The sequence below is a fragment of the Lactuca sativa genome, chromosome 6 (assembly GCF_002870075.4).
Source record: "Lactuca sativa cultivar Salinas chromosome 6, Lsat_Salinas_v11, whole genome shotgun sequence".
NCBI lineage: Eukaryota > Viridiplantae > Streptophyta > Magnoliopsida > Asterales > Asteraceae > Lactuca > Lactuca sativa.
The window spans coordinates 130,651,566-130,678,542 of NC_056628.2; the positions used below are offsets into that span (position 1 = coordinate 130,651,566).

General features: G+C 40.9%; 2 protein-coding genes across 2 annotated transcripts; one reads left to right on the forward strand and one right to left on the reverse strand.

Annotated features, from left to right (window-relative positions):
• On the forward strand, positions 1-25,693 carry LOC128126719 (uncharacterized). Its single transcript, XM_052764710.1, has 2 exons — positions 1-162; positions 21,562-25,693. The coding sequence occupies exon 2, from the start codon at positions 23,654-23,656 to the stop codon at positions 24,872-24,874; it is 1,221 nt and encodes a 406-aa protein (XP_052620670.1). The 5' UTR covers positions 1-162; positions 21,562-23,653; the 3' UTR covers positions 24,875-25,693.
• On the reverse strand, positions 18,386-19,116 carry LOC111880403 (uncharacterized). The gene is made up of 3 exons (XM_042896133.1): positions 18,865-19,116; positions 18,706-18,801; positions 18,386-18,607 (listed from the first exon to the last, which is right to left on the reverse strand). Exons 1-3 carry the CDS (start codon positions 19,114-19,116, stop codon positions 18,386-18,388), a joined length of 570 nt encoding a protein of 189 aa, XP_042752067.1.
• Positions 25,694-26,977: the final 1,284 nt, after the last annotated feature.

Sequence of the window (26,977 nt, forward strand, 5' to 3'; positions counted from 1 at the left end):
TGTAGATTTTACGTATTTTTACGTATTGCATATGGATTCGATGGTCCTAAAGCCTATTTATTTCACCTCTCTCTTTGTATTCGGTACATTTCAAATTTGCAATAGAGCTCCCATAATCTCACTGAAATGCGCATATGGAATATAATCAGAGATCTGCTCCAGGTTACAATTTTTTTCCTAATCTGTTTTCATTTTCATAATTTGTAATTTCAGAGTATTAGTGATGAAAACAGAATGTTGCCTTGGTACTTACTAAGACAGCTATGATCACCATCTCTGCTTTATCTTGTTTTTTCATACATTTTTCATACTTCTAATTAAGGTTTCTTATACGCTCTTCTATTATATATGCAATAATCCTAAGACTAATTTAAAGACTCTAGAGTTTTTGACGCAGTCATATCGGTATATAATTTTTTTTTTTTTTATCAAAAGTTGTGGTTCTTGACAGCAAGTTTAAGGGAGTTTATGGGATTCCCGTAACAATCGAATATTAGATTCCTACTTGTGAATGTTGTAACGCTCTTTAATCCCTAGCCTCTCGCTAGTTTTATATAAAATTTTGCTATTAAAAAAAAAGATTCCTTCTTTTGAGTGTAACACAAGAATCGGAGTCCTAGATGAAGGCCTAGGATTGTTGTGTGTTGTATGACAAATTTAAGAGAATCGGAGTGTGTTGTGTGACAAATTTAATTTCACTAACACGTAATTTGAGAGATTAAGAGGTGATATAGAAGACCAAAGTATCCAAGAACCTCATATATTTAATAGCATATATGTTGCAATGGTACTTAATTTCAATTTAGTGTTCCTTTTCTATATCATTTTGACGTTGTTATAGCATAATAATTTGGACATCAAAAAATTGATTTAAATACTCACAATTTAGGAAGATAACTAAAGCTTGTTTCTATGGGATTCAAGATTTTATTTGCTAAAGACAAACATGGGCAGGGGATGCATGTTAGTAACCAAGTGAGAAACAAAAGCTATTATGATTTGACAGAAGGAATCACGGGGGGGGGGGGGGGGGGGGGGGGGGGGGGGGGGGGTGTCTTTCTGCGAGATTCCTTGCTTATAAAGTTTGTCACATAATTTATGACTACCGAGCTATATTGACAACTTTTGACGATGCAAGATCCGTGAGGGTTGATATAATGATTATTTCGCTAGCGAAATGAATATTATCTTAGTTATGCCGACTATTGCATCGTCGAAAGCTGTCAATATATCTCTATAGTAGATGAATACGTCACAAACTTTAAAAGTAGCAAATCTTGTAGAAGGAACACCTCCTCTAGCAATGCTTTGTGCTAAACCATAATAGTTTGCGTCTCTATTGTTTGTTTACATGTTGCGATTGACGCAACATGAATCCCATGACCATGCTTATTTCTAGCAGAATTTTAGAAGCAATAGAAACAAGCTCAATTATCTTCATAAGGTTGACTGTGAGCATTTAAAACTGTTATTTATCGACATTATTATGCTAGAATAACACTAAAGATGATAATTAATGAATGGCCTCAGATAATTCTGCAAAATACGTGATATCCGATATTTGAGATCTTAGGTTTTGTAGATCACTTCAAATGTTACACACACCAAGTTTAAGTTTGAAATTACTTCTTAGAAGTGAAATTTTTGTCATGATGACACATTCCTTTTGACTTATTAGGAATATGTCTAAGGCATTTCATCCCTTCAACTCTGTTATTATATCCCATTATCAGTGACTCTGTTTATTCTGTTGCTCACACCTCATAGGACTCCATTCAACTGTTAATGGGAATCTCATAAAGTCTCATGTCCTTGTCGTACGGAACCTAAGCTTTTGACCAAGAGATACCCAAATTGACTAGATCAAAACCTGTTATGGTTATAACCAATTCTTTGAAATGCGTATATGCATATGCCCAATTGACACAACCTTCGAAAATTATAGTTCAACACTACCTCATTTGTCTTTCTGCGAGATTCCTTGCTTATAAAGTTTGTCACATAATTTATGACTACCGAGCTATATTGACAACTTTTGACGATGCAAGATCCGTGAGGGTTGATATAATGATTATTTCGCTAGCGAAATGAATATTATCTTAGTTATGCCGACTATTGCATCGTCGAAAGCTGTCAATATATCTCTATAGTAGATGAATACGTCACAAACTTTAAAAGTAGCAAATCTTGTAGAAGGAACACCTCCTCTAGCAATGCTTTGTGCTAAACCATAATAGTTTGCGTCTCTATTGTTTGTTTACATGTTGCGATTGACGCAACATGAATCCCATGACCATGCTTATTTCTAGCAGAATTTTAGAAGCAATAGAAACAAGCTCAATTATCTTCATAAGGTTGACTGTGAGCATTTAAAACTGTTATTTATCGACATTATTATGCTAGAATAACACTAAAGATGATAATTAATGAATGGCCTCAGATAATTCTGCAAAATACGTGATATCCGATATTTGAGATCTTAGGTTTTGTAGATCACTTCAAATGTTACACACACCAAGTTTAAGTTTGAAATTACTTCTTAGAAGTGAAATTTTTGTCATGATGACACATTCCTTTTGACTTATTAGGAATATGTCTAAGGCATTTCATCCCTTCAACTCTGTTATTATATCCCATTATCAGTGACTCTGTTTATTCTGTTGCTCACACCTCATAGGACTCCATTCAACTGTTAATGGGAATCTCATAAAGTCTCATGTCCTTGTCGTACGGAACCTAAGCTTTTGACCAAGAGATACCCAAATTGACTAGATCAAAACCTGTTATGGTTATAACCAATTCTTTGAAATGCGTATATGCATATGCCCAATTGACACAACCTTCGAAAATTATAGTTCAACACTACCTCATTTGTTAAAAACATAAAATTCTCAACGTGAACGATTTCAGATCATCACCCCACCTTTTGTGTCTTATTTATAATTTACTATCTATATATGAACATCTACACGTTAGGTAAAGACAGTGTTGTAATTTTGTAATTGGTGGGTAGGCGGCCGCCTTAGGCGGGCATCAACTGCCTACGATTTTTGCTAGGTGGTCAAATTAGGCGAAGCCGGTCAGCATCGGTCTAGGCAGGCTTAGGCGGAGCTAAGCGGTCCTGGGCGGCTAGAATTTTTAATTTTTTAAAAATTTTCAAATATTACACCAAAAAATTTTAAATTTTCAAATTTTAAATGTCAATATATATTTTTTTTAATTTCAAATAAGACTCCTAAATTTTCAAATTTTCAAATTTCAAATTTTCAAATGTTTATTTCTGAAAATACAATACTTTTTGAATAAAGTATTATTTAATTTTTACAAAAACAAATTCTAAAACAGTTAAGAGTCTCCGCCTAGACGCTGATTAATCCCCTTCTAGACCGATTAAGTGCTTAATCCTAGTCGACCGTCCGATTTCCTCCTAGAACCTTAAGTAAAGTATTCCTCATTCTAAACCAATTGTTATAGAAAAATAGTTTTATATCAATTGTACTTCAAATTTATTCAAATCAATGAGTAAGAATATAAGATTTCTTTAAGTTTACAAATTTAATAAATCAGTTGTTGTTTGAGTTTCTCGTTGCATTTCACTAGTAAACCATTTAATTCATGAATTTTTAACATGATAGCAACTTAGACTCTTGGAAATTCTTGTTGTTCCGACTACATCTTATTTCCCGAAAAACACTAAAACAACTAACAAGTTGGTTTTTGTTAATTTTCTTCAATACAATTGCTATTTCATATAGTTTAGGTTGGTATTCTTAGTTTAGGTTTTTATTCTTGTCATTATCTTTATTGTTTTAGTTATTATTGGTGCCTGTCATTTACTTTAGTGATTGCCATATATTGAAGTTGTTCCTTTGTAATATCGAATTAGAGTAAGTTATAGCTTTGCTCCTTGTGGTTTACATCTATCGACATCGATAGTTTCGATAGTTTGAATCCAAGTTTTAAAGAATTGACAGGACTCGTCCCATGTGGTTTTCAAAAGCTATCCTTTTGGTTCGTGAGACTTTTATCGTCTCAAAAGCTTGTGAAGTACACATAAGATAATAAGATTTTTGAGAGCTTGAGAGAATACGTATGGAGGAAAAAGATTTCCAGATTTTCAATATATGATAAATAAACAGAGTACAAGGATTTATACAGATACAAAATAACAAACTTCTAATCTATATGCTACAAACAAGAAAATACAACTGGTTGATAATTATCTAGAAAATTAGAGCTTATCCAGCTCTCGCCAACACTCCCCCTCAAGGTGGAGAATGGATATCTACCATTCCCAACTTGTCAAGAGAGCTACGAAAAATCCTTCCACACACTGCTTTGGTCAACATATCTGCAAGTTGATCTTCCGATCCTACGTGTGGAAGTTCTACTGTCTTACATTCCAAGTGATCTTTGATGAAATGTCTGTCAATTTCCACATGCTTAGTTCTATCATGTTGAACTGGATTATTAGCAATCTTCACCGTTGATTCATTATCACAATACAACTTCATTGGAGCCCTTAGAGACACTCCTAGATCCCTTAAGATGCGTTTAATCCACAAAAGTTCACAAGTGCCATGAACCATTCCTCTGAACTCAGCTTCTGCACTAGACCTAGAGACAACCTTTTGTTTCTTACTTCTCCAGGTAACTAAATTTCCTCCAACGAATGTAAAATATCCGGAAGTGGACTTTCCATCACTACGATCGCCAGCCCAATCAGCATCTGTAAAACCACTTACATTATGGTCTTGATGTTTTCCAAAGAATAACCCCCTACCAGGAGATGACTTTAGGTATCTTAATATTCGAAAAACAGCCTGCATATGTTTCTCACTTGGAGCATGCATAAACCTGCTTACAACTGACACAACATAAGCTATGTCAGGTCGTGTGTGAGATAAGTAGATCAACTTCCCTACCAGCTTTTGATAACGGTCTTTGTTAGCAGGCACTTGATCAGGAACCATCTCTAAGTGATGATTCACTTCAATAAGCGTATCAATGGGTTTACAATCCAACATCCCGGTTTCTATTAAAAGATCCAAAATAAACTTCCTTTGATTCATTGATATTCCATTTTTAGACCTTGCTACTTCAATACCTAAGAAGTATTTCAAACTTCCAAGGTCCTTTAGTTCAAATTCAGTGGCCAAGATCTTCTAAAGCCTTTCAATTTCTTCTTTATCATTTCCTGTTACTACCATATCGTCCACGTAACCGATTAGGGCCGTCACTTTCCCGGGCTTGGTCTTTATAAACAAAGTGTGATCTGCATCACTTTGTCTATAACCTATCTTCTTCATAAAGGTAGAGAACCGTCTGAACCATGCTCGCGGTGATTGCTTTAACCCATACAAGGCCTTCTTCAGCTTACACACCTTTCCATGACTATCAACACCCGGAGGAGGGTCCATGTAAACTTCTTCTTCAAGATAGCCATTTAAGAAGGCATTCTTTACATCAAACTGCTTTAACGACCAATCTTCATTTACCGCAAGTGAAATGAGAATTCTAATTGTGTTCATCTTTGCCACCGGTGCAAACGTATCTCCATAATCGATTCCATACTTCTGTGTATACCCTTTCGCCACCAACCTAGCTTTGAGTTTTACCACATTCCCATTCGAGTCCAATTTCACTGTGAAAACCCATCTACACCCCACCGTCCTTTTTCCATGAGGAAGAGTTACTAGATCCCATGTTTGGTTCATTTGAAGTGCTTTCATCTCTTCATTCACTGCTTGTCTCCACCCCTCATCTTTTAAAGCTTCTTCAATATTTTCCGGAATAGTGGTGCTTGCCAAATTATCTACCAAACAAGCATGTGCTTTCGCGAGCCTATGTTGAGAAACATAATTTGAGATCGGGTATTTCTTTTTCGCCTTTGGATATGCTTCGTACATTTTCTTTGGTTTTCCACATGTACTTCGTGTTGGGAGTCTTTGAGTGTTGTCGCCATCTCCATCAGGTATTACACTCGCCTCCGGTTCTTGCTCATGTGCCTGTAAAACAGAACCAGTTATATTATTGTTACCATTGTTTGTATCGCTGGATACATCTATAAAAACGGCATCATCGGTATCATTCTCTTCCTCCGTCTCTGTCTCAAAACCTTCATCGAATCCTTGAAAAGGATTCGTTTCCACAACTGATTCATCAAACATTTGTGTCGGTGGTATCTGTTCAGTTACACATACAACTTCATCATCATCATTACTAGAATTAGAGTTTTGTGTCTTATTCAGGATCACTTCATCACTATTTCTCTCCCCCTGAAGTGATACCTCATTCGAGAAATACGGTACCGTCTTGTGGAATGAGACATCACGGGTCACATACACTTTCCCATTGTCGGGATCAAGGCATCTATAACCTTTCTTGTATTCCACATATCCGATGAACATGCATCGAGCAGCTCGTGGTTCAAGCTTACCGTAGTTTTGATGAACAAATGCAGTACACCCAAAGATACGTGGCTCCAAATTCAGTTTTGGTTCCGTTTCTAGCAGATTATGAAGCCTTTTAAGAGGGGTATCGAATTGGATCACCCTCGAGGGTGTGCGGTTCATAATGTAGGCAGCAGATCGGACCGCCTCTCCCCAAAAATTCCTAGGAACTTTCATGTCAAAGAGTGAGGCACGTACTATCTCTAGTATAGATTTGTTTCGCCGTTCAGCTAACCCATTTTGTTGTGGTGTTTTTGCACATGAAGTTTGATGGCGGATTGAGTTTTGTTTGCAAAAGTTTTTCATATCAAGGCTCACGTATTCCCCACCATTATCCGATTGGAGAGTTTGAATATCCCTCCTGTACTCCGTTTTCACATGATTATATAATTCTACAAATGCATTAAAAACTTCTCCTTTGTGTTTGAGAAGTGATACCCATATCATACGTGTGCATTCATCTATGAAAGTAACAAAATAGCGTGCACCATTAGGAGTAGCAATTGGTGTCGGCCCCCACACATCGGAATGAATTACCATAAAAGGCATTGTAACTTTATGAGTACTAGGACTATAGGATATTCTTTTATTTTTTGAAAGTTCACATATATCACAATTAAAACAATTGTTTGATACATTCAAAAACAAATTGGGTTTTAATTTCCTAAGATACTCAAAAGAAAGATGTCCAAGGCGGTGGTGCCATACCACAATCATGGACTTATTTGCTTCTACTACTCCCACGTGATTCACTTGACTCCTACAATCTTCTTCCAAATAATAGAGTCTTCCCCTCCTAGTACCATAGCCACGAATCTGATGTGTCACCATGTCCTAAAACACACAATCATTTGGCCAGAAGATAACATAGCAGTTTAGAGCTTCAGTAACTTGGCTAACTGAAAGTAAATTGGTTGATAGCGAGGGAACAACAAGTACGGAGTCTAATTCCATGGATTTAGAGACCTTTACTGTTCCCTCAGCAGTTACACTTTCGACATCTCCATCAGCTGTATAAATTTTCGATTGTTTTGGTGTACAAGATGTGGTTAAGATACTAGGATCGTTTGTCATATGATCGGTGGCTCACGTATCGATTAACCAACTACTAGTTTTCGTGTGGTTAGGATAAGACTTACCAGAATTTGTGAAAGTATGGGCTGCCACTGAAGCACCTTCACTATTGGAAGAGGAAGGTGCAGCCGCCGCTAGTCCTTGCCCGACCTTCTTCCTCGGTTTCTTCGAAAAATCCCACCAGTCGGGATAACCGATGATCTTGTAACACCTTAATTTTGAGTGGCCTGTCTCTCCACAGTGAGTGCATGTGAAATTGTTTCCGCCTTTTTCGTTTGGACCTTTATTCTTGAAGGGTCTGTTACGGGTTGCAGCATGAACCATGCTATCGGGTTCAACGGGTACAGCCTCCATTGCACTCCTTTGATTCTGATCCTTCCGAATATATGCATAGCAAGACTCAAGGCTAAGAGGAGGGTCCTTTCTAATAGATTCGCTCCGAACCTGGTTAAACTCGGGATCCAAGCCGACAAGAAAGATGTGGACCCTGAATCTTGACAGCGCCTTGTTTACCGCCACCGCTGCCTCAACATTATCAGATTCATCATTCATATGTGTGTCGATCTCTTGAAAGAGACTTCATTGTAGTAAGTTGCTAAAGGTCTTCCGTTCTGGTGAGTGCTGAAGGATTTACGGTTTAGTTCAAAGAGTTGGGTCTCATCTGTCCTGTCATAAAAGGTTTTCGATACAGCACTCCAGATTTCAGCTGCCGTTTTCAGTCGGATGAATCTTCGCATTAGGGTTGGACTCATTGAATCAATGAGCCAACTTTTCACTTTGTTGTTATCTGTGGTCCATGATTCGATAAGTTTCTCATTCGTTGTTGGTTTAACCGAGGATCCAGTGAGAAAACCGGATTTTTTACGAGCTCCTATGCGCATCTCCATTAACTGAGACCACAAAGGATAATTATTTTCTTCAAGAATGACACCAGAAGGGAACGGTGCATCTTGAATGTTTTGTACAACGACTGGTGCATTCGAACCAGATCCACCTCTAGTTTTAGATTCCACCATTGCTTCGATCTGTTACAAGACTTTCAAAGGATTTGCTCTGATACCATGAGAGCTTGAGAGAATACGTATGGAGGAAAAAGATTTCCAGATTCTCAATATATGATAAATAAACAGAGTACAAGGATTTATACAGATACAAAATAACAAACTTCTAATCTATATGCTACAAACAAGGAAATACAATTGGTTGATAATTATCTAGAAAATTAGAGCTTATCCAGCTCTCGCCAACAATTTTCCTCTTTTTTTTTGTCATTTTTCTTATTTTGTTTACTTTTAATTATATTTATTTTAATTAGAAAATGTAAGTGCCTCGTGTACCTTCACACCCACAACCCGTATGTCGTTGACTCCACCAACCACCATTAACTCCACTAATGATGTTAATGAATTCACCACTATCGTTACCGGCTCCACTGCCATCACCAATCACCTAGGGGCGGAGCTACTATGTAGCCCGGGATACCCCTCTAATTTTCCCGTTAAATATAAATTTTGTGTTTTTATTCGAAAATCCGTCACAAATCCGTTGGAAATCTGTCACGCAGTAATCCATCACAATATCTGATAATTATAAATTTAGTGTAAATTCACTGGTTTAGTGGCGATTTTGTGATGGAAACTTCATTCGGTAACAAAAAAATTTCTAGTAGTGCAACCCCTAAAGAATTTATGCAACCCCTGATTTTTCTTTCTGGATCCGCCACTGCAATCACCATAACCTTCACCACCATTACCAACCTTCATCACCACTAACCAGTAATGACTACAACCGATCATCATCACCACCAATCACAAATATCATTACCTCCATTATTACCCCAATAATCACCGACACTACACCACCAACCATCACAAATATACACTAATACATCACCCCGCCATCACCTCACCACCATCACCGTTACATTATCACATTACCACACACCACACACCTATCACAAAAAAAAAAATACCAAAAAAAATTAAAAAAAAATCTCAACCACCTATAACACCTCTTTTTGATAAACTAGAAAAATCTCTAGAAAACGAACCTATAAAAATTATAGATAAGGGAGGGGGTCCCCAGTATTTCGCGTTGCAGGCTAAAGAGAGAGTGGTAGGGATTCCAATATGGCGACCAAATGTGTTAGAGCCAATAAATATTGGTGGTGTTGGAATTTCTAATTTTTTTTATAAGGAAACATTAACATAAATTAATATGTGGATGATAATTGGTATTTTAGCTAAGTAAATGATTTATTTAATAATTTTCAAGGTTTTGTTAATCCAAAATTTATTTAAATAGTTATTTATTTAAATAAATTTTATCTAAAAATTTATTTAATAATTCCAAAAAAATTATTTAATCTAAAGTTTGTTTAATATAAAATAAATCAATATAATTCAACATTAAATTTATTAAATTTTTGTATTTATAATTTAGGATTTAGTTGAAAGGGTTTTTCTAAAATAAGGTAGATTTTGAAACTTTTAATTGAAGTTTGATAGTCTTGGACTTGTTTTGTAAATCATTTCTCAAAAAGGGGGTTTTTAATTATTTTGGAATGGAATACTAAAGGGTTTGGACTCCTTTTGAAAAGAAATTTCGAAAGTGGGGTGGTATTTAAACAATTTAAATGAAAGTTTGAATTTTGATGTTTCTTCCTTGTGCAACCTCGATCGCAGAAGAACAAACAAAAACAAATTGATTTCGTTTTGGGCTGCGACAATCGACAGGAAAACCATATGTAAAACAATTTCTGGTGTGTGGAGTACCTACGAAATAGCACAACAACACAGTTGACAGGTGGCAGGACCTCCGGCAGTGGGTGGCGTAGAACTGATGCATCTTGGTTTCCACCATCACTTTAGCAAATCCGACTTTACAAGCTTCATCGTAGAAAAACATATCTCCACTGTTGCGGTTGCAACCCGCAAAACTAATGACAATTTCACTAAACGATAAATCAAAGGAAAGAACTGATGCATCTTGGTTTCCACCATAACTTTAGCAAGGTCGGATATGTTCTTCAAAGTTGCAAATCTTCCATCTTGTTGCATATGATTGGGGTAAACCGAAAGTTCATTTAGAATATCCAACCTATCTTTATAGCTAAAATCATGTGGATATAAATCGATCAACTTCCGTAACTATGGGTCAAAGTCACAAAATGAATCATGTAGATTCAAAACCGTCATACAAATAAGCAATTCGGAGCTTACTTCATTAAAACGATCACCGAACTCTTAAATTTGCATATCCAAAACCACGTTTAAAAAAAAAAAAAAAAAAAAAAGGATTATCGGAGATATTGGTATATTGTCTTCGGGCTCTTGGGTCAACATAACTTTTTCCATGTTCAACATTTGAATGCCATTTTTCTCATGAAAAGAGGTGATATCCAATAAGTGCATCAAACCCAACATTTCTCATCTTTTTTAACATTACAGTGGTTGATTTCACCAAACTTATAGCATTCACGATATCTTGATCTTTTCTTTGTAGAGCTTGCGACAGTATGTGATCCCCAAAATTTTCAACATCAACGGCAAGTGGAATACAAAATCAAATGATCGAAGATATATTCGAAGACCACTTGCTTGATGTTGACTAAAACTATTAAGGCCTTCATCTTCAAAATATTCAAGAACATCAGTAACAGATGAAAATAAATGTAACACCGTAAAAATTTAAACATTTTTTTTCACTTTTTTAAAATCATACAATATCATTAACATTCACTTTTCAAAACATTGTATCAACATTATCTCAATACGAAACCCCAAGATCAAAAACATATAAACTCCACGTGTGTGTACGAATCATGCCGGCGCCTTCCTGCGATCATCATTGGTACCTGAAACACATAACACATAACACTGTAAGCATAAATGCTTAGTGAGTCCCCCAAAATCCCACATACCACACATACGCCTTTCCAGGCCATACTCTAGGGGATCTTCCGATCCAGGTGTCTCAGGGGACTTCCATCCCGGGTTCCGGTAGACCTTCCGGTCCTACCCATATCGACCTTTCGGTCCGTACCCTCTTGACCTTCCGGTGCTTACCATACATTTCATACATAGCACATACATACCATATAACAACATATAACACATATATCATATCATACAGGACCTTCCGGTCACACATAAGTACCCTTCTAGGTACAGTATAGTGAGAAGACTCACCTCAGATGTCTCGGTAATCTCTGACTCGGTGGAAATACGATTTAGCCTCCACCTCAAGGATGAAGTCCTTTGCTCGAAATCCTCAGATGCACCACCTCCTTGGTCTCCTCTAAGCTGGAATCACCTCCTTCTTGCAAGAACCAACCATAAAGATCAAGAAATGGCTCCTTTCCTCTCACAAACGCTCTAACTCTATTAGGGTTTCTCTCTAGGGTTTGGTAGCCACAAATGACAGCCCTAAGGGCCTTTAAATAGGTCCCCAAACCCGAGAAATTAGGGTTTCATTAAACAGCGCGGACTCGCCGAGTCCACTCATGAACTCGCCGAGTCCGGTCATTAACCCGGATAAGAAATCGCGACCCTACTCGGCGAGTCTAAGCACCAACTCGCCGAGTCCCTCCACAAACTCCAAAATAAATGAATAAAATAATATACCTGGGAATCCGGATGTTACAATTCTCCCCCACTAGAATCAGACTTCGTCCTCGAAGTCTCACTTTGCAAACAACTCTGGATGCTGCTCACGCATCTCACGCTCCGGCTCCCAAGTCAACTCTCACCCTTTCCGATGCTGCCACTGGACCTTCACCAGAGACACTTCCTTGTTCCTCAGAACCTTGATCTTCCGATCCCTAATCGTCATCGGTCTCTCAACATAGTTCAGGCTCGCATCCACCTGAATATCCTCTAATGGTACCACTACCAACTCGTCGGCTATACACTTCCTCAGCTGCGACACGTGGAAAGTGTCATGGATCTGGCCCAACTCTGCAGGTAACTCCAACCGGAAGGCTACCTGGCTTGCCCTCGCAATCACTCGGAATGGACCAATATATCGGGGTCCCAGCTTGCCCCTCTTCCTGAACCAGATCACTGCTTTCCAAGGAGATACCTTCAGGAGTACTAAGTCGCTGACCTGAAACTCGAGCTCTAACCGACGTCTATCCGCATAACTCTTCTGACGACTCTGGGCTGTCAACAACCTCTGTCTGACTTGTTGTATCTGCTCTGTCGTCTGAAGCACAATCTCTGTAGTACCCATCACACGTTGCCCTACCTATCCCCAGAAAATGGGGGTCCGACACCTCCTCCCATACAACAGCTCAAAGGGTGGCATACCAATGCTCGAATGATGGATGTTGTTGTGGGAAAACTCCGCCAAGGGCAAATACGTGTCCCAACTTCCGCCGAAATCCAACACACATGCTCGGAGCATGTTCTCGAGCGTCTGAATCGTCCGCTCACTCTGCCTGTCAGTCTGTGGGTGGTATGTGGTACTGAAATGCAGCCTCGTACCCAATTCCTCATGAAACTTCTTCCAAAATCGGGAAGTGAAACGCACGTCTCGATCTGAGACAATAGAGATCGGTACTCCATGTTGCGTAACCACCTCTCTCACATACAACTCTGCCAGCCTCTCAGCAGAAGATCTCTCACTAATAGCAAGAAAGTGAGCACTCTTCGTCAGTCTGTCAACGATCACCCAAATTGCATCGACGCCTCTCGCAGTCCTCGACAATTTGGTGATAAAATCCATGGTAATTTGTTCCCACTTCCACTCGTGAATCTCCAAAGGCTGCAACTTACCATGCGGACGCTGGTGCTCGGCCTTAACCCTGCGACAGGTCAAGCACCTCTCTACAAACCATGCTACATCCCTCTTCATACAGGGCCACCAATACTCTCTCTTCAAGTCCAAATACATCTTAGTAGCCCCAGGATGGATCGAGAACTTCGATCGATGTGCCTCCTCCATCAAAATGGTACGCGTTCCGCCCACAAACGGTACCCAAATCCGACCCTGAAATGTCATAAGCCCTCGACTATCGGTAACGAACTCCGATACCTGTCTGATAACCTGCTCTCTCTTGTGGTTTTATGGTCTCACGGCCTCAGTCTAGGCCCCTCGAATGGTGTCCAACACCGGAGCCATCATTGTCAATCTCATGCAAACGTCTCAGATCGGGACGCTCTCCGCCCTACGGCTCAGGGCATCGGCTACCACGTTAGCCCTACCCGGGTGGTACAGGATCTAGCAATCATAATACTTTACCACATCCCACCATCTCCTCTGGCGCATATTCAGGTTGGGCTGATCCATCAAGTACTTCAAGCTCTTATGGTCCATGTATATGGTACACTGAACCACATACAGATAGTGATGCCAGATCTTGAGGGCGAACACTACTGCCCCCAGCTCCAGATTGTGGGTGGGATACCTCGACTCATGAGGTTTCAGCTGCCTCGATGCATATGCTATCACATGCCCCCTCTGTATAAGCACCGCTCCCAACCCTGATATCAACACGTCACAATATACCACGAAATCCTCCATTCCCTCCGGAAGGGCTAACACCGGGGATTCGCATAGTCTCTGGCGAAGTGTCTCGAAGGAGGCCTGCTGCTCTGGGCCCCACGAAAAAGCAACACCCTTCCGGGTCAACCTGGTGAGTGGCATGACAATCTTGGAGAAATCCCTAATAAATCTCCAATAATAACCAGCCAACCCTAGGAAACTCCCGATCTCGGTAGGTGATCTCGGTACCTCCCAACTCATCATTGCCTCGATCTTGGCCGGATCGACCAATATCCCTTTCTGGTTAACGAGGTGTCCAAGGAACTGGACCTCTCGTAACCAGAAATCACACTTGGAGAATTTGGCATAAAGCCTCTCCGATCTCAATACTCCGAGGATCTCTCTCAAATGCTCCTCATGCTACTCTCTGGATCTCGAATACACCAAAATGTCATCGATGAACACGATCACCGAGCGATCCAACATCGGCCTGCACACCTTGTTCATGAGGTCCATGAACACCGTCGGTGCATTGGTGAGCCCGAAGGGCATCACCACGAACTCGTAATGCCCGTAACGAGTCCTGAATGTTGTCTTCTGGATATCCTCATCTCGCACCCTCACCTGATGATATCCAGACCTCAAATCAAACTTGGAGAACCAAGATGCTCCCTGTAACTGATCGAACAAATCATCGATCCTCGGCAATGGGTAACGGTTCTTGATCGTCAGCTTGTTCAACTCCCGGTAATCAATGCACATCTGGTGTGAACCATCCTTTTTCTTGACAAAAAGCATAGGCGCTCCCCATGGTGAACTGCTCGGCCAAATAAACCCTTTCCCCAGCAGCTCCTGAAGCTGCGAGGATAACTCCTGCATCTCTGGAGGTGCAAGGCGATAGGGCGCCTTGGCGATAGGCGCAGCCCCCCGGAACCAGATCAATACTGAACTCTACCTGCCTCTCGGGAGGCACACCTAGTAACTCCTCCAGAAATACATTCGGGAACTCACACACTATCAGAACCTCATCCACTGACCTCGGTCTCTCTGAATGAACCCTCGTATCCATCACATATGCTACAAATCCCTTATAGCCCTGCTGTAGACTCTGTCTCGCTCTAGCGGCCAAACAAAATGCCGACCCATAACGTGTACCCTCGCCGTACACCGTAAGAACTCCCCCACTAGGGTCTCGCATAGTCACCAGTTGTCGCTCGCAGTCGATAACCGCTCTAAATCTGCTCAACCAGTCCATGCCCACGATGACACAGACATCCCCCATCGAAATAGGAACTAAGTCAATTGGAAACTTCACTCCGAAATCTCGAGTACACATCCTCGAATCACCTTGGTGGCATACACCGCCCTCTCATCAGCTATGGAAACTCTCAGAGGCCGACTCAACGCCTCTCGACTAATACTGATGTGCTGACTAAAAGCAAAAGATACAAAAGACCGACTCGCACCCGAGTCAAATAACACCAAGGAAGGTACAGAACTCACAAGAAAAGTACCTACGCATATCATAATATAAGCACAATATCTCAACATAATAGTAAATACATGAAAGAATACATACCATCCATGATATCGGGAGCTGCGTGGACCTCTTCTGCAGTTAGCTGGAATGCTCTTCCTCGCGCCTTTGGCGCCTCAGCCTTCACTGGCTGCCCCTCAATAGCTCGTGTAGCAGCAGGGGTCGATCCATGCAGCATCCCCTGTGCTGTCCCCCTCAACTGCGGACACTTGGCCTTTCGATGCCCGGTTTCGTCGCAATGAAAGCAAACCATGAACCCCTTGGGGCAATCCTTGGCCATATGCCCCTCCTTGCCACACTTGTAGCAAGCACCAGACCTACAAACACCATCATGACCCTTGCTGCACTTTCCGCAAGTGCGACCCTTCTGACCCCCAGACCTCGAATCGGCGGGCTTGGCCCGCTTGGCTGCCGGCTGAGAGTGTGCCGACCGCCGATCCATCCTCTGAGACTTGGCCTCCTCCCTGGCCTGTGTCTCCAACTCAATCTCCCTCTTCCGAGCATTTTCCTGAAGCTCAGCAAATGTCCGGTATGATGAGTTTGCCGCAAACTCATGAATGTCTCTCCTCAGAACACTCAGATATCGGCTCATACGTGCCTGCTCGGTCGACACGTGCTCAGGGCAGAACATCGCCCTCTCATGAAATATCCTGGTAATCACAGTAACTAACTCAGTACCCTGCTTGAGGGTCAAGAACTCTTGTGTCGATCGCTCCCTCTCCACCTGGGGAACGTACTCATCTCGAAACATAGCAGTGAACCTCTCCCAGGTCACTGCAGCAAGCTCAGCAGGCGTGTAGTGCGCCGTCACAAACTTCCACAAGTCCTTCGCTCCCAAGCGAAGCTGGTTTAGCGCAAACCGAACCCTCAGATGCTCCGGACACGAGCAGGTGTAGAAGCATCCCTCAATGTCAGATATCCATCTCATCGCAACAATCAGGTCCTGCGTCCCATCAAACTCTGGAGGCTTCGTGTTGCTGAACTCCCGATAGAGCAACGAGTATCCCCCTTGCGGCCTCCAGCCGCGACGGCTGCGGTGGCTGCAACAACAGCAGCATTAGTAAGAGCGGCATACCGCTCATCAAAAGTCTCAATCAGTGTGGTCTTGATAGACCCAAACATCTCCAGAATCTCGGCCCGTATGGCCGCAACCACCTCCTCATGAATCATCTGATGAATTGCCTCGTCGCTGGCTCCGCTGCCCTCTGGTGTGTGTCGTGTCCCATCCATGATGTCTCTGAAATACAACATAAAAATTATCAGAGACTCGATCGAGCATACTCGCACTCGATAACGCAACTCTACTCGTACCCCAGTATCCTAAGGATTCTTACTTGGACTGCTCTCTGATCCGATGTCTTCAGTAGTACGGGCCCTATACTACCGACCACACCGCATCAACATTCACCCCAAGTCCTCCTCCTTGGATCCTATCTCACAAGTACTCTACATCTCGCTAGCATAGGCTACCCTTTGGTAAGCCTCTCATAAACTCCTCACCACTATCTACTCGCTCTCAAGCATCTCATAATAGCAGCAATCTTCTAGGCTAAGGCATCACAAATCAGGCCACTCTAGTCCTATCATGAATACCTAGCCTACTCTAGCATGGATAACATAACCCAACATATCATAGTATTTCACGTATCATAACACTTAATGTAAGGGTATTTTGGGAAATCACCGTTCGGGCGCTGGCTGATCGTACACACGGCTCTGCTCTGCTTGTTTCAAAATTCTTTTCTTTTTAAAAATTGTTTCATTGTTAAAAAATTTCCTCAAATCCTCAATTTGAGTCAAGATACGCCCAGGGGTGCATCCGAATCCCTCAAACCAAGGCTCTGATACCAACTTGTAACACCGTAAAAATTTAGACATTTTTTTTTCACTTTTTTAAAATCATACAATATAATTCACATTCACTTTTCAAAACATTGTATCAACATTATCTCAATATGAAACCCCAAGATCAAAAACATATAAACTCCGCGTGTGTGTACGAATCATGTTGGCGCCTTCCTGCGATCATCACTGGTACCTGAAACACATAACACATAACACTGTAAGCATAAATGCTTAGTGAGTTCCCCAAAATACCACATACCACACGTACGCCTTTCCAGGCCATATTCTAAGGGATCTTCCGATCCAGGTGTCTTAGGGGACTTCCGTCCCGGGTTCCGGTAGACCTTCCGGTCCTACCCGTATCGACCTTCCGGTCCGTACCCTCTTGACCTTATGGTCCTTACCATACATTTCATACATAGCACATACATACCATATAACACATATATCATATCATACAGGACCTTCCGGTCACACATAAGTACCCATCCAGGTACAGTATAGTGAGAAGACTCACCTTAGATGTCTCGGTAATCTTTGACTCGGTAGAAATACGATCTAGCCTCCGCCTCAAGGATGAAGTCCTTTGCTCGAAATCCTCAGATGCACCACCTCCTTGGTCTCCTCTAAGCTGGAATCACCTCTTTCTTGCAAGAACCAACCAAAAAGATCAAGAAATGGCTCCTTTCCTCTCATAAACGCTCTAACTCTATTAGGGTTTCTCTCTGGGGTTTGGTAGCCGCCAATGACAGCCCTAAGGGCCTTTAAATAGGTCCCCAAACCCGAGAAATTAGGGTTTCATTAAACAGCACGGACTCGCCGAGTCCGGTCATTAACCCGGATAAGAAATCGCGACCCTACTCGGCGAGTCTAACCACTAACTCGTCGAGTCCCTCCACAAACTCCAAAATAAATGAATAAAATAATATACATGGGAATCCAGATGTTACAATAAACCAACCAAATGTAATAGAGTTTTGTAATGAGAACTCTAACGTGTATCTCCGGCTGTAGTAAGAGAAAGTTCTTTGTTTAATCCACTTCCCCTTTCAATTTCACCATGACCGATGGATTCTTCTAGTTTATCTTTTTGACTTTCCCGAATCATATTTGTATGTTTACAAGAAGCACACACAACATTCATTAGAACAGCTACCATATAAAAAAAGACTCCAACATCGTGATGTTTTTTTGCAATCGCCACAATGACTAGCTGAAGATGGTGAGCAAAGCAATGAACATAATATGCAAACGTATTTTCTCTCATGATTAAAGATTTTAAACCATTAAGTTCCCACTCATATTATTTACTCCATCATACCCTTGACCCCTGATCTTCATCAAACTCAATCCATATTCATAAAATAAAGAGTCAATAGCAGATTTTAGAGACAACGCAGATGTATCCTTCACATGAACAAGACCAATAAATCGCTCTTTAACAATCTCACATGTAACATATCGTCAAACCACCGCCATTTGTTCATTTTTAGATATATTGTTGGACTCGTCAACTAATAAAGCAAAAACATCATCACTAATTTCTTCAAAATTTGATTTAAGTACTTCTTGTGCAAAACAACGAGCAATGTCTTTTTGAATACATGGAGCCACCATTTGACTGTTCCCTGGAGCATTTTGTAACGTAACTTTCCATACACTCTCATTTTGATCCCGAACCAAATTCAATACTTCTAAAAAATTTCCTCTAAAAAGAGACATTTCAGACTCATCGTGTAACGCCCAGTTCCTGGTACGCATTTAACCCATTTATTTATTTATTTTGAAAGAAGGACTCGACGAGTTGGTGGCTCTAACTCTTCGAGTAGAGGGAAGACTATGTGCGGGGTTTAAGCTACCTACTCGGCGAGTCGAGACCCCCGACTCGATGAGTAGCTCCTCCAGAGTGAAACCCTAATTTCGGGGTTTTGCACCCTATTTAAGCATCATAACCCCCACCCCTGGCCTCATTCACAGCTTCCTTGTCCCAAACCCTGTTGAATATTAAAGTGTTGCGTCATTGGGCTTCGTTATTAGTCCTTTTTGTAAACGGGTTGGGCCTGTCCTCACGTATTTAATTCTAGGGTTAGAGTATATATGGTGCATGCATGCATCTTATTCAAGTTAACTGTTTTGATTATTCTTGTAACCCTAGCACACCTTTATAGTTGTAATTCTTCATCGAGTTCATCCAAGGCATGACTTTAATCATTCAACACTTGTTTGATCAACATCGTGTTCTTTATTTACCTGTTGAATCTTATCGATCATAAATGATATTAATCGTAATAATTGGTATCAGAGTAGGAGATTGTGTACTATATATGCATCTATTCTGTTTGTTGAGATACTAGGGTTTCCGCTAATATAGGATCTAGTTTAATCATCGTTATTGGTTTTCTGACAACTAACTGTGATCTTTATATTACACTATTATTTGTTTAGTTTGCACATCTGATTCATAGCAGGTTACAAAGATCTTGTGAAAGTGCAACACGACGACTCGAACATCAACTCCTTAAATAACTCAAGCAGCATAGGATCAATAACCAGGATCCTGATTCTCTTCCCGCATGAGTATGACGTTTGGGCACTACATTTTGAAGACTGTGTTCTCGGTTCAGACGATAATGGTTATTTGATTTCAGAAGCAAACACTTTAGGTCCATTTGTTCACACAAAGACCAAAAGAACTATCAAAACTCAGAAAAAGTACAACCAACTGCTTCTTGATGTAAATGATGTGCCTCAAGATGAGAAAGACAAACTTATGAGCAACATTAAAGCGATGAGAATCATCAGATTCGCTTTGCAAGAAGATACTTTCCACCTACGCGTGGATATAAAGAACGTAAAAACGGAGCTCGTACGCGAAAGTTACGAAATTTCAAAGATCGGGGAACAAACTACGAGGCTTGTCTGAAGGGAACGTCGTGCATTCCTAAGGAACACCCCGCGTTCATAGACTCAGAGCCAGTCCCATCGTCCATCAAGTCCGAATTAGTAAGCTATGACGCACGATGGAATGCCCCGCGTTCGAGACCTCTTCCAACACTATAAAAGGGATGCAAGGGCTCCGACTTTTGATTGATAATTTACCACATTCTCTCCAAAATTTCACACTTCTACCCTCTCGAGACTACCCTGACATCCCGGTTTCATATCCAAACTCTGATGGAAGTTCGAAGCCCCGAGATTTCTGAGAAATCGACTTCTTTCCGGTCGAAGTGCTGCCCGAGCAAAGCATCGTTTTCATCAAATCATCACTTCTACCAAGTGAGTTCATACCCCTATATTTTCACGTCTTTACTATATTTTAAGGGGGAAAAATACAAGTGAAACGCAAGAAAAACTTATGTTAAAAATGCAAATCATTACATACAGTTTCTAATGCTTCATCTACATTTTGTGTATAAATGTTAAATAAGTAAAATAATGTTATTACAAATATTATACTTTACATGCAAAGTTCGTAATACACCAAGGTTTTTCATTCTAATGGAACACACTTTCGAAAAACTATAATAGGTATAGTTTACGAGATATTCATGATATTTTACATACTATAAACACTATAAAGAGGAAATACTTACATTTACAAGAAAAAGTGGACTTTTCATACGTAAATCTATTGATACTAACTTTTGTGAGACATTCGACTTCAACGTACTTTTAAGTACGCATTTCAAGTCCTATATTATAAACCATAATCTCTTGTAGGGAGAGCGTGATACTTGTGTATAGATCTACACGGGATTTGACAATCCCGCACCTACACTGTTAGCTACAGTTAGACCAGCAGGTCTGGGGTGACAAACGTCATAACACTTCAATGCTTGAAGAACATTGTTATAGGCAGTCTGGGTCAATAACACGGTTATAAAACTCACATGGAGTATTAAAACATTTTGATTTACGGGGCCATCAAACGCCTTAGTGATTATATATACATGTATAAATCTACTTACACTATTTTAGGTATGGAAAATACTTATGCATTCCAATTTTTGGAACTTTTAAAACTAACATACATTTATGGAAAATATTGGATTTTCTAGAAACAAACTCAGTCATTTCATACAGAAGGGCATACAACTCTTATACAAAAACACTTATGAACTCACCAACTTAATTGTTGACATTTTCAAAACTACTTGTATTTCTCAGGGATTCATTAATACAGGTAAACACCAGCTTTTGGGGAAGGGACGCTAAGACGTCAGTTTCAAAACTTATTAAATCATCATATTTAATTTATTTTTGAAACAATGTATCACATGCAACAATGTAACTTTTAAATTATATTTATGATACTTGTGTTTACTTTCTTTACTATTTACACTACTCTTATGATACTACATGAAGTCATCTGCTCTCGAACGATTTTGTCGTTCTGGTTTGGGGGTGTGACAGATTGGTATCAGAGCATTGTTTATAGCGTACTAAGTATATCGAACCACATAAGATATACAAACTATAAATGCAAAGGGACTAAAACTCTCTAACTAAATGTTTTCACACAAACAAGATCTTATTAAATTAAAATGGTAGTTTCATAAAGGTACAAATACATGCATGTAACAGTTTAATTTCATAGTTAGAACTATACAAAAGTATTAACACAAGTTGGACACTATGACTAGGCCTCAGAATATGTAATCAGATCTAGGATGAATATAGCCTGATCAACTATATTTATCCAAGATTTGACCAACGTATGTTGGGGAATAGTCGTAGTGAGCAACAAGTCAAAAACTTACCAAAGTAACACTAGAATCAAACTTACAAATTTAAATAGTACTAGAGTATTTTTTGACACTATAAAAAGCTATAAAAAATGTGTAAACCTTGAAATTTCATTAGAACTAGAAATAGTCAAATAAATAGAAATATGCTTATAAAAACTAAAGAAAAAAAAAACCTTCCCCGACAGCTCTGTAATTGCAAAGTGCATGCTTTAAAGTTACACATGATTGAGGTTTCATAGACTTAGGATTTATGATTTCGCTTTAGGTCCTTTTCCTTGTTTGGATGTGGGCTTAGAGTGAAGCTACTTATCCAACAGCCTATTCGATCTCAATTGTATGTAATTTGTATACACTAGGTAATTATAAGAGGACTCGGTGTAGGTCTTATCATAAAATTTTCTGTTTACACTCAAGTTTTATATATATTTCTCTTATCTCTACTCCCAATCAGACGAAATGGCAGGATTTCATATCCCCAGGGATCCCTACTACCCTAACCAGGGCAATGGAGGCTGGGTCGAGGAGGATCCAGAAGAGGATCCCGAAGAGATTCCCGAGGAAGATCCAGAAGAAGACCTCGAAGACGAAGAAGAAGAGGAAGAAGATGATGAGGGCACTGACTCAGAACCGGATGTCTACAATCCTCCCCAGGAAGCACTAAATCCCTGATGGAACTTTCAGAGCCCGACGCCCCGCTGGGCTGAAGATCTGAAACAATGGAGCAAGGAACAAGGACAACGTCCTCCCTACGGCATGGGACGAGGCTTTTATAACCTCAGTAGCAGAGGTTCAGCTGATAGAGCACTCCTCGTCATGATTCGTCGCATCGCCAACCAAGGCGAGCAAGCTAGAGTCAACGCCAACCAGATCATGGACGTTGGTGCCACCGCCCAAGTCACGGTGGTACGTCTTCGTCGCCTGGACGAAGAACATGAGCGAACAATAAATCACACCTTTTCCCTTCAGAAAGAAATTACCGCTGCTAGAGCCGAGGTGAGAGAGTTCCGGAAAAGCCAAGTCGCAATGGAGAGGCGCGTCATCGAGGCTGAACGCCGAGTAGCTCGAACTCAGATTTCCACGACCACATACCATGGTTAGCAGCGTACCACCCGCTCGGAGCAGCGCACGTACTACTTGCACTATGTTATAGGCTAGACTTATCGAGTGAGCATTGGTGCTACTCTTTCCTTTATGTATGTTAACCCGGTGGATTGTGAGTACACAATTCGGGGTCTTCTTGCTGTCAAAATTTTCCCGTTTTCATTGATGTACTCTAGACCTGTGTTAAGGTCAAATTTTCCTGATCGTTGTATCAAATATTAATATCATTGGGTATTTCATTAAGTTCTTAAAATGCTAAGAAAATCATCTACTTATTTTGTAAGTTCTATTTTTTTCAATTAACTTACAAATTCGTTATTGTTCGGGACGTAAAACATGTAATACTAAGACTCTCCATAACCATTTCTTAAGACTTATCAAGAATTCGTCTTTTGACTTATGGCAGAATCATGCCGCCAAGAAGGAATCCCCGACGCATCAATACTGTAGGAACACCACCACCTACTCCACCACCACCACCACCTCCACCAATAGACGATGTTTTTCAGGCTGCTGTAACAGCTGCCGTGACAACGGCAATGGCACAAATGAGTAACAACGAGTCAGGAGGAGGGATAAATAGCTCTACTAATGTCCAACACAAGGGTCGTTCGGGAGAATGCACTTACAAGGACTTCACCAACAGAAAACTCATATCCTTTAACGGGGATGGGGGAGTAATGGCTCTATCCCAATGGATAGAGAAAACAGAAGCAGTATTCGAGATCTGCTCATGCCAAGAAGGGAGCAAGGTAAAATTTCCTGCATGTACTTTCTCTGAGCGACCCCTAACATGGTGGAATGACCATGTTAAGTCACTAACTCCGGTAGTGGCTAACTCTATGAGTTGGGAGAACCTGAAACAAATGCTAATGCAAGAGTACTGTCCGAGAGGTGAGGTACAGAAACTCGAGCAGGAGTTTTGGGGCCTTACTATGGTAGGCTCGTACATCACAAACTATACCAATAGGTTCAGTGACTTAGCAATACTTTGCCCGGGAATGGTTGCTCTAGAGAGCAAGAAAATCGAGAGGTATATCTGGGGGCTATCACCCCAGATTCAAGGAGGTGTATTGGCTTCCAAACCAGTTACTTTCGATTGCACCAAACAGTTGGCACAGACCCTCGTTGACCATGGAGTCTGCCAAGACTTCATGACAACCATTCTGGAGCAACCCAGGGGAAGTAACAACAACAACAACAACAATTCCAACAACAACAACAATTCCAACAACAACAACAACAACAAGAAGTTTTGGAATAAGAGGAAGGGTCAATCTTCGCAGGAACCTTCCAAGAAACAACATATAGTGGCAGTCCATGCCGCTACTGCTCCCACTGTTGTTCCTATTACCCCTACACTAGCAAAGCAATATGCTAGAAACCTACCAAAGTGCAGCAAATGCAACTTCCATCACAACGGAAATTATCGGGAGATGCAGTGTAATAACTTCAACAGGAAAGGGCACACTGCTCGTTTCTGTAAGGCACCGACACGAACAGTCACCCAAATTCCTGGAGTCGGTGTGGGCCAGGCGTGTTATGGGTGTGGTGAGATCGGGCACTACAAGAGAGATTGCTCTAAGGCAAGGAATGCTGGCGGTGTAGGAAGAGTGTTGGCAATAGGGTAGAACGAAGCAATAGCCGATCCCACGGTGGTTACGAGTATGTTTCTCCTCGATAACACTTATGCATGCATACTCTTTGATTGTGGTGCGGAGAGGAGTTTCATGAGCCATAAATTCAAACACTTGCTTAAACAAAACCCTCAATCACTTAATAAGATATTTACAGTGGAAATGGAAAATAGTAAAACAAAAAGCACAAATGATATGTACATAGGCTGCACGCTAACTCTAAATGAACATTCTTTCCAAATCAATCTAATACCAATCACTATAAGAAGCTTTGATGTCATCATCGGTATGGATTGGTTAAGCCTTCACCATGCCGATATACTTTGTCACGAAAGGGTCATTCGCCTTAATCTGTTAAATGGAAAAACTCTCGTTATTTATGGTGACAAACCCAGTACCAATTTACAAATCATCTCTTGCGTCAAAGCCCAAAAATAACTGCGCAAGGAATACCATGTTTTCCTAGCCCACGTGGTTGATAAGGAAAAATAAACGAAAGATATCAAATACATTCCAGAAGTTTGCGATTTCCCCGACGTCTTCCCTGAAGATCTTCCAGGAGTTCCACCAGAACGTCAAGTCGAGTTCAGAATCTACTTGATTCCCGGAGCTACACCAGTAGCAAATTCGTTCTGCCGTCTAGCACCGGCAGAGATGCAGGAATTATCCAGCCAACTGAACGAACTACTTAGCAAGGGATTCATCGGGCCAAGTTTCTCACCTTGGGGAGCATCGGTTCTATTCGTAAAGAAGAAGGATGGATCTTTCCGCGTGTGCATCGATTACCGGGAACTAAACAAGCTTACAATCAAGAACCCATATCCCCTACTGCGCATAGACGATCTGTTCGACCAACTCCAAGGAGCAAGCTACTTCTCAAATATCGATTTAAGATCCGGGTATCACCAGCTGCGAGTCCTGGAAGGAGATGTTCCCAAGACAGCATTCGAACTCATTATGGTCACTACGAGTTTGTAGTGATGCCCTTTTGGATTAACAAATGCACCGGCGGTGTTCATGGACTTAATGAACCGAGTATGTCGTTATTTCCTGGACAAATTTGTGATCGTGTTCATAGATGATATACTAATCTACTCCCGAAGTGAGGAAGAACATAGTCAGCACCTCCGGCAGGTCTTGGAAACACTAAGGAAAGAGAAGCTATATGCAAAATTCTCAAAGTGCGAATTTTGGATTCGGAAAGTAAATTTACTAGGTCACGTGGTAAGCAAAGAAGGGATACAGGTGGACCCTTCCAAAATCAAGGCAATCGAGAACTGGTCAGCTCCAAGAACTCAAACAGAAATCCGACAATTCTTGGGTCTTATTGGCTATTACCAAAGATTCATATAAAATTTCTCGAAGATTGCTAAACCACTTACCACCCTGACTCAGAAGGGTGTAACCTTCAGTTGGGAAGAAAGACAAGAAGCTGTGTTCCAAACACTGAAACAAGCCCCATGCAGCGCACCTATATTATCTTTGCAGAAGGAACAGAAGACTTTGTGGTCTACTGCGACGCGTCAAACCAAGGTCTTGGATGTGTTCTAATGCAACGAGGAAAGGTCATCATATACGCCTCGAGACAGCTCAAGGCGCACGAGGCTAACTACATTACACGCAATCTCGAACTGGGAGCAGTCATTTTCACTCTAAAGATTTGGAGACACTATCTCTACGGCACAAAATTCACAATCTTCACTAATCATAAGAGCCTTCTGCACATCCTCAACCAAAAGGAACTCAACATGAGGCAAAGACGATGGGTAGAACTACTAAACGATTACGAATGAGAAATTCGTTATCATCCCAGAAAAGCTAATGTAGTAGATGATGCTCTCAGCCGAAAGGAGTACTCGGGCCGCCGAGTGAAATCCTTAACCATGATGATCCATTCACACCTGTCCACACAAATCAAGGAAGCTCAAATGGAAGCCTTGAAAACAGAGAATGTGGCTGGTGAAGCCTTAAGAGGAATAGATAAGAACCTTGAAGTCAAGGATGATGGAGTTCATTACCTCATGAATCGGATCTGGACACCGAAGCTTGGTGGATTTAGAGACGTTGTCATGGATGAAGCTCATAAGAATCGATACT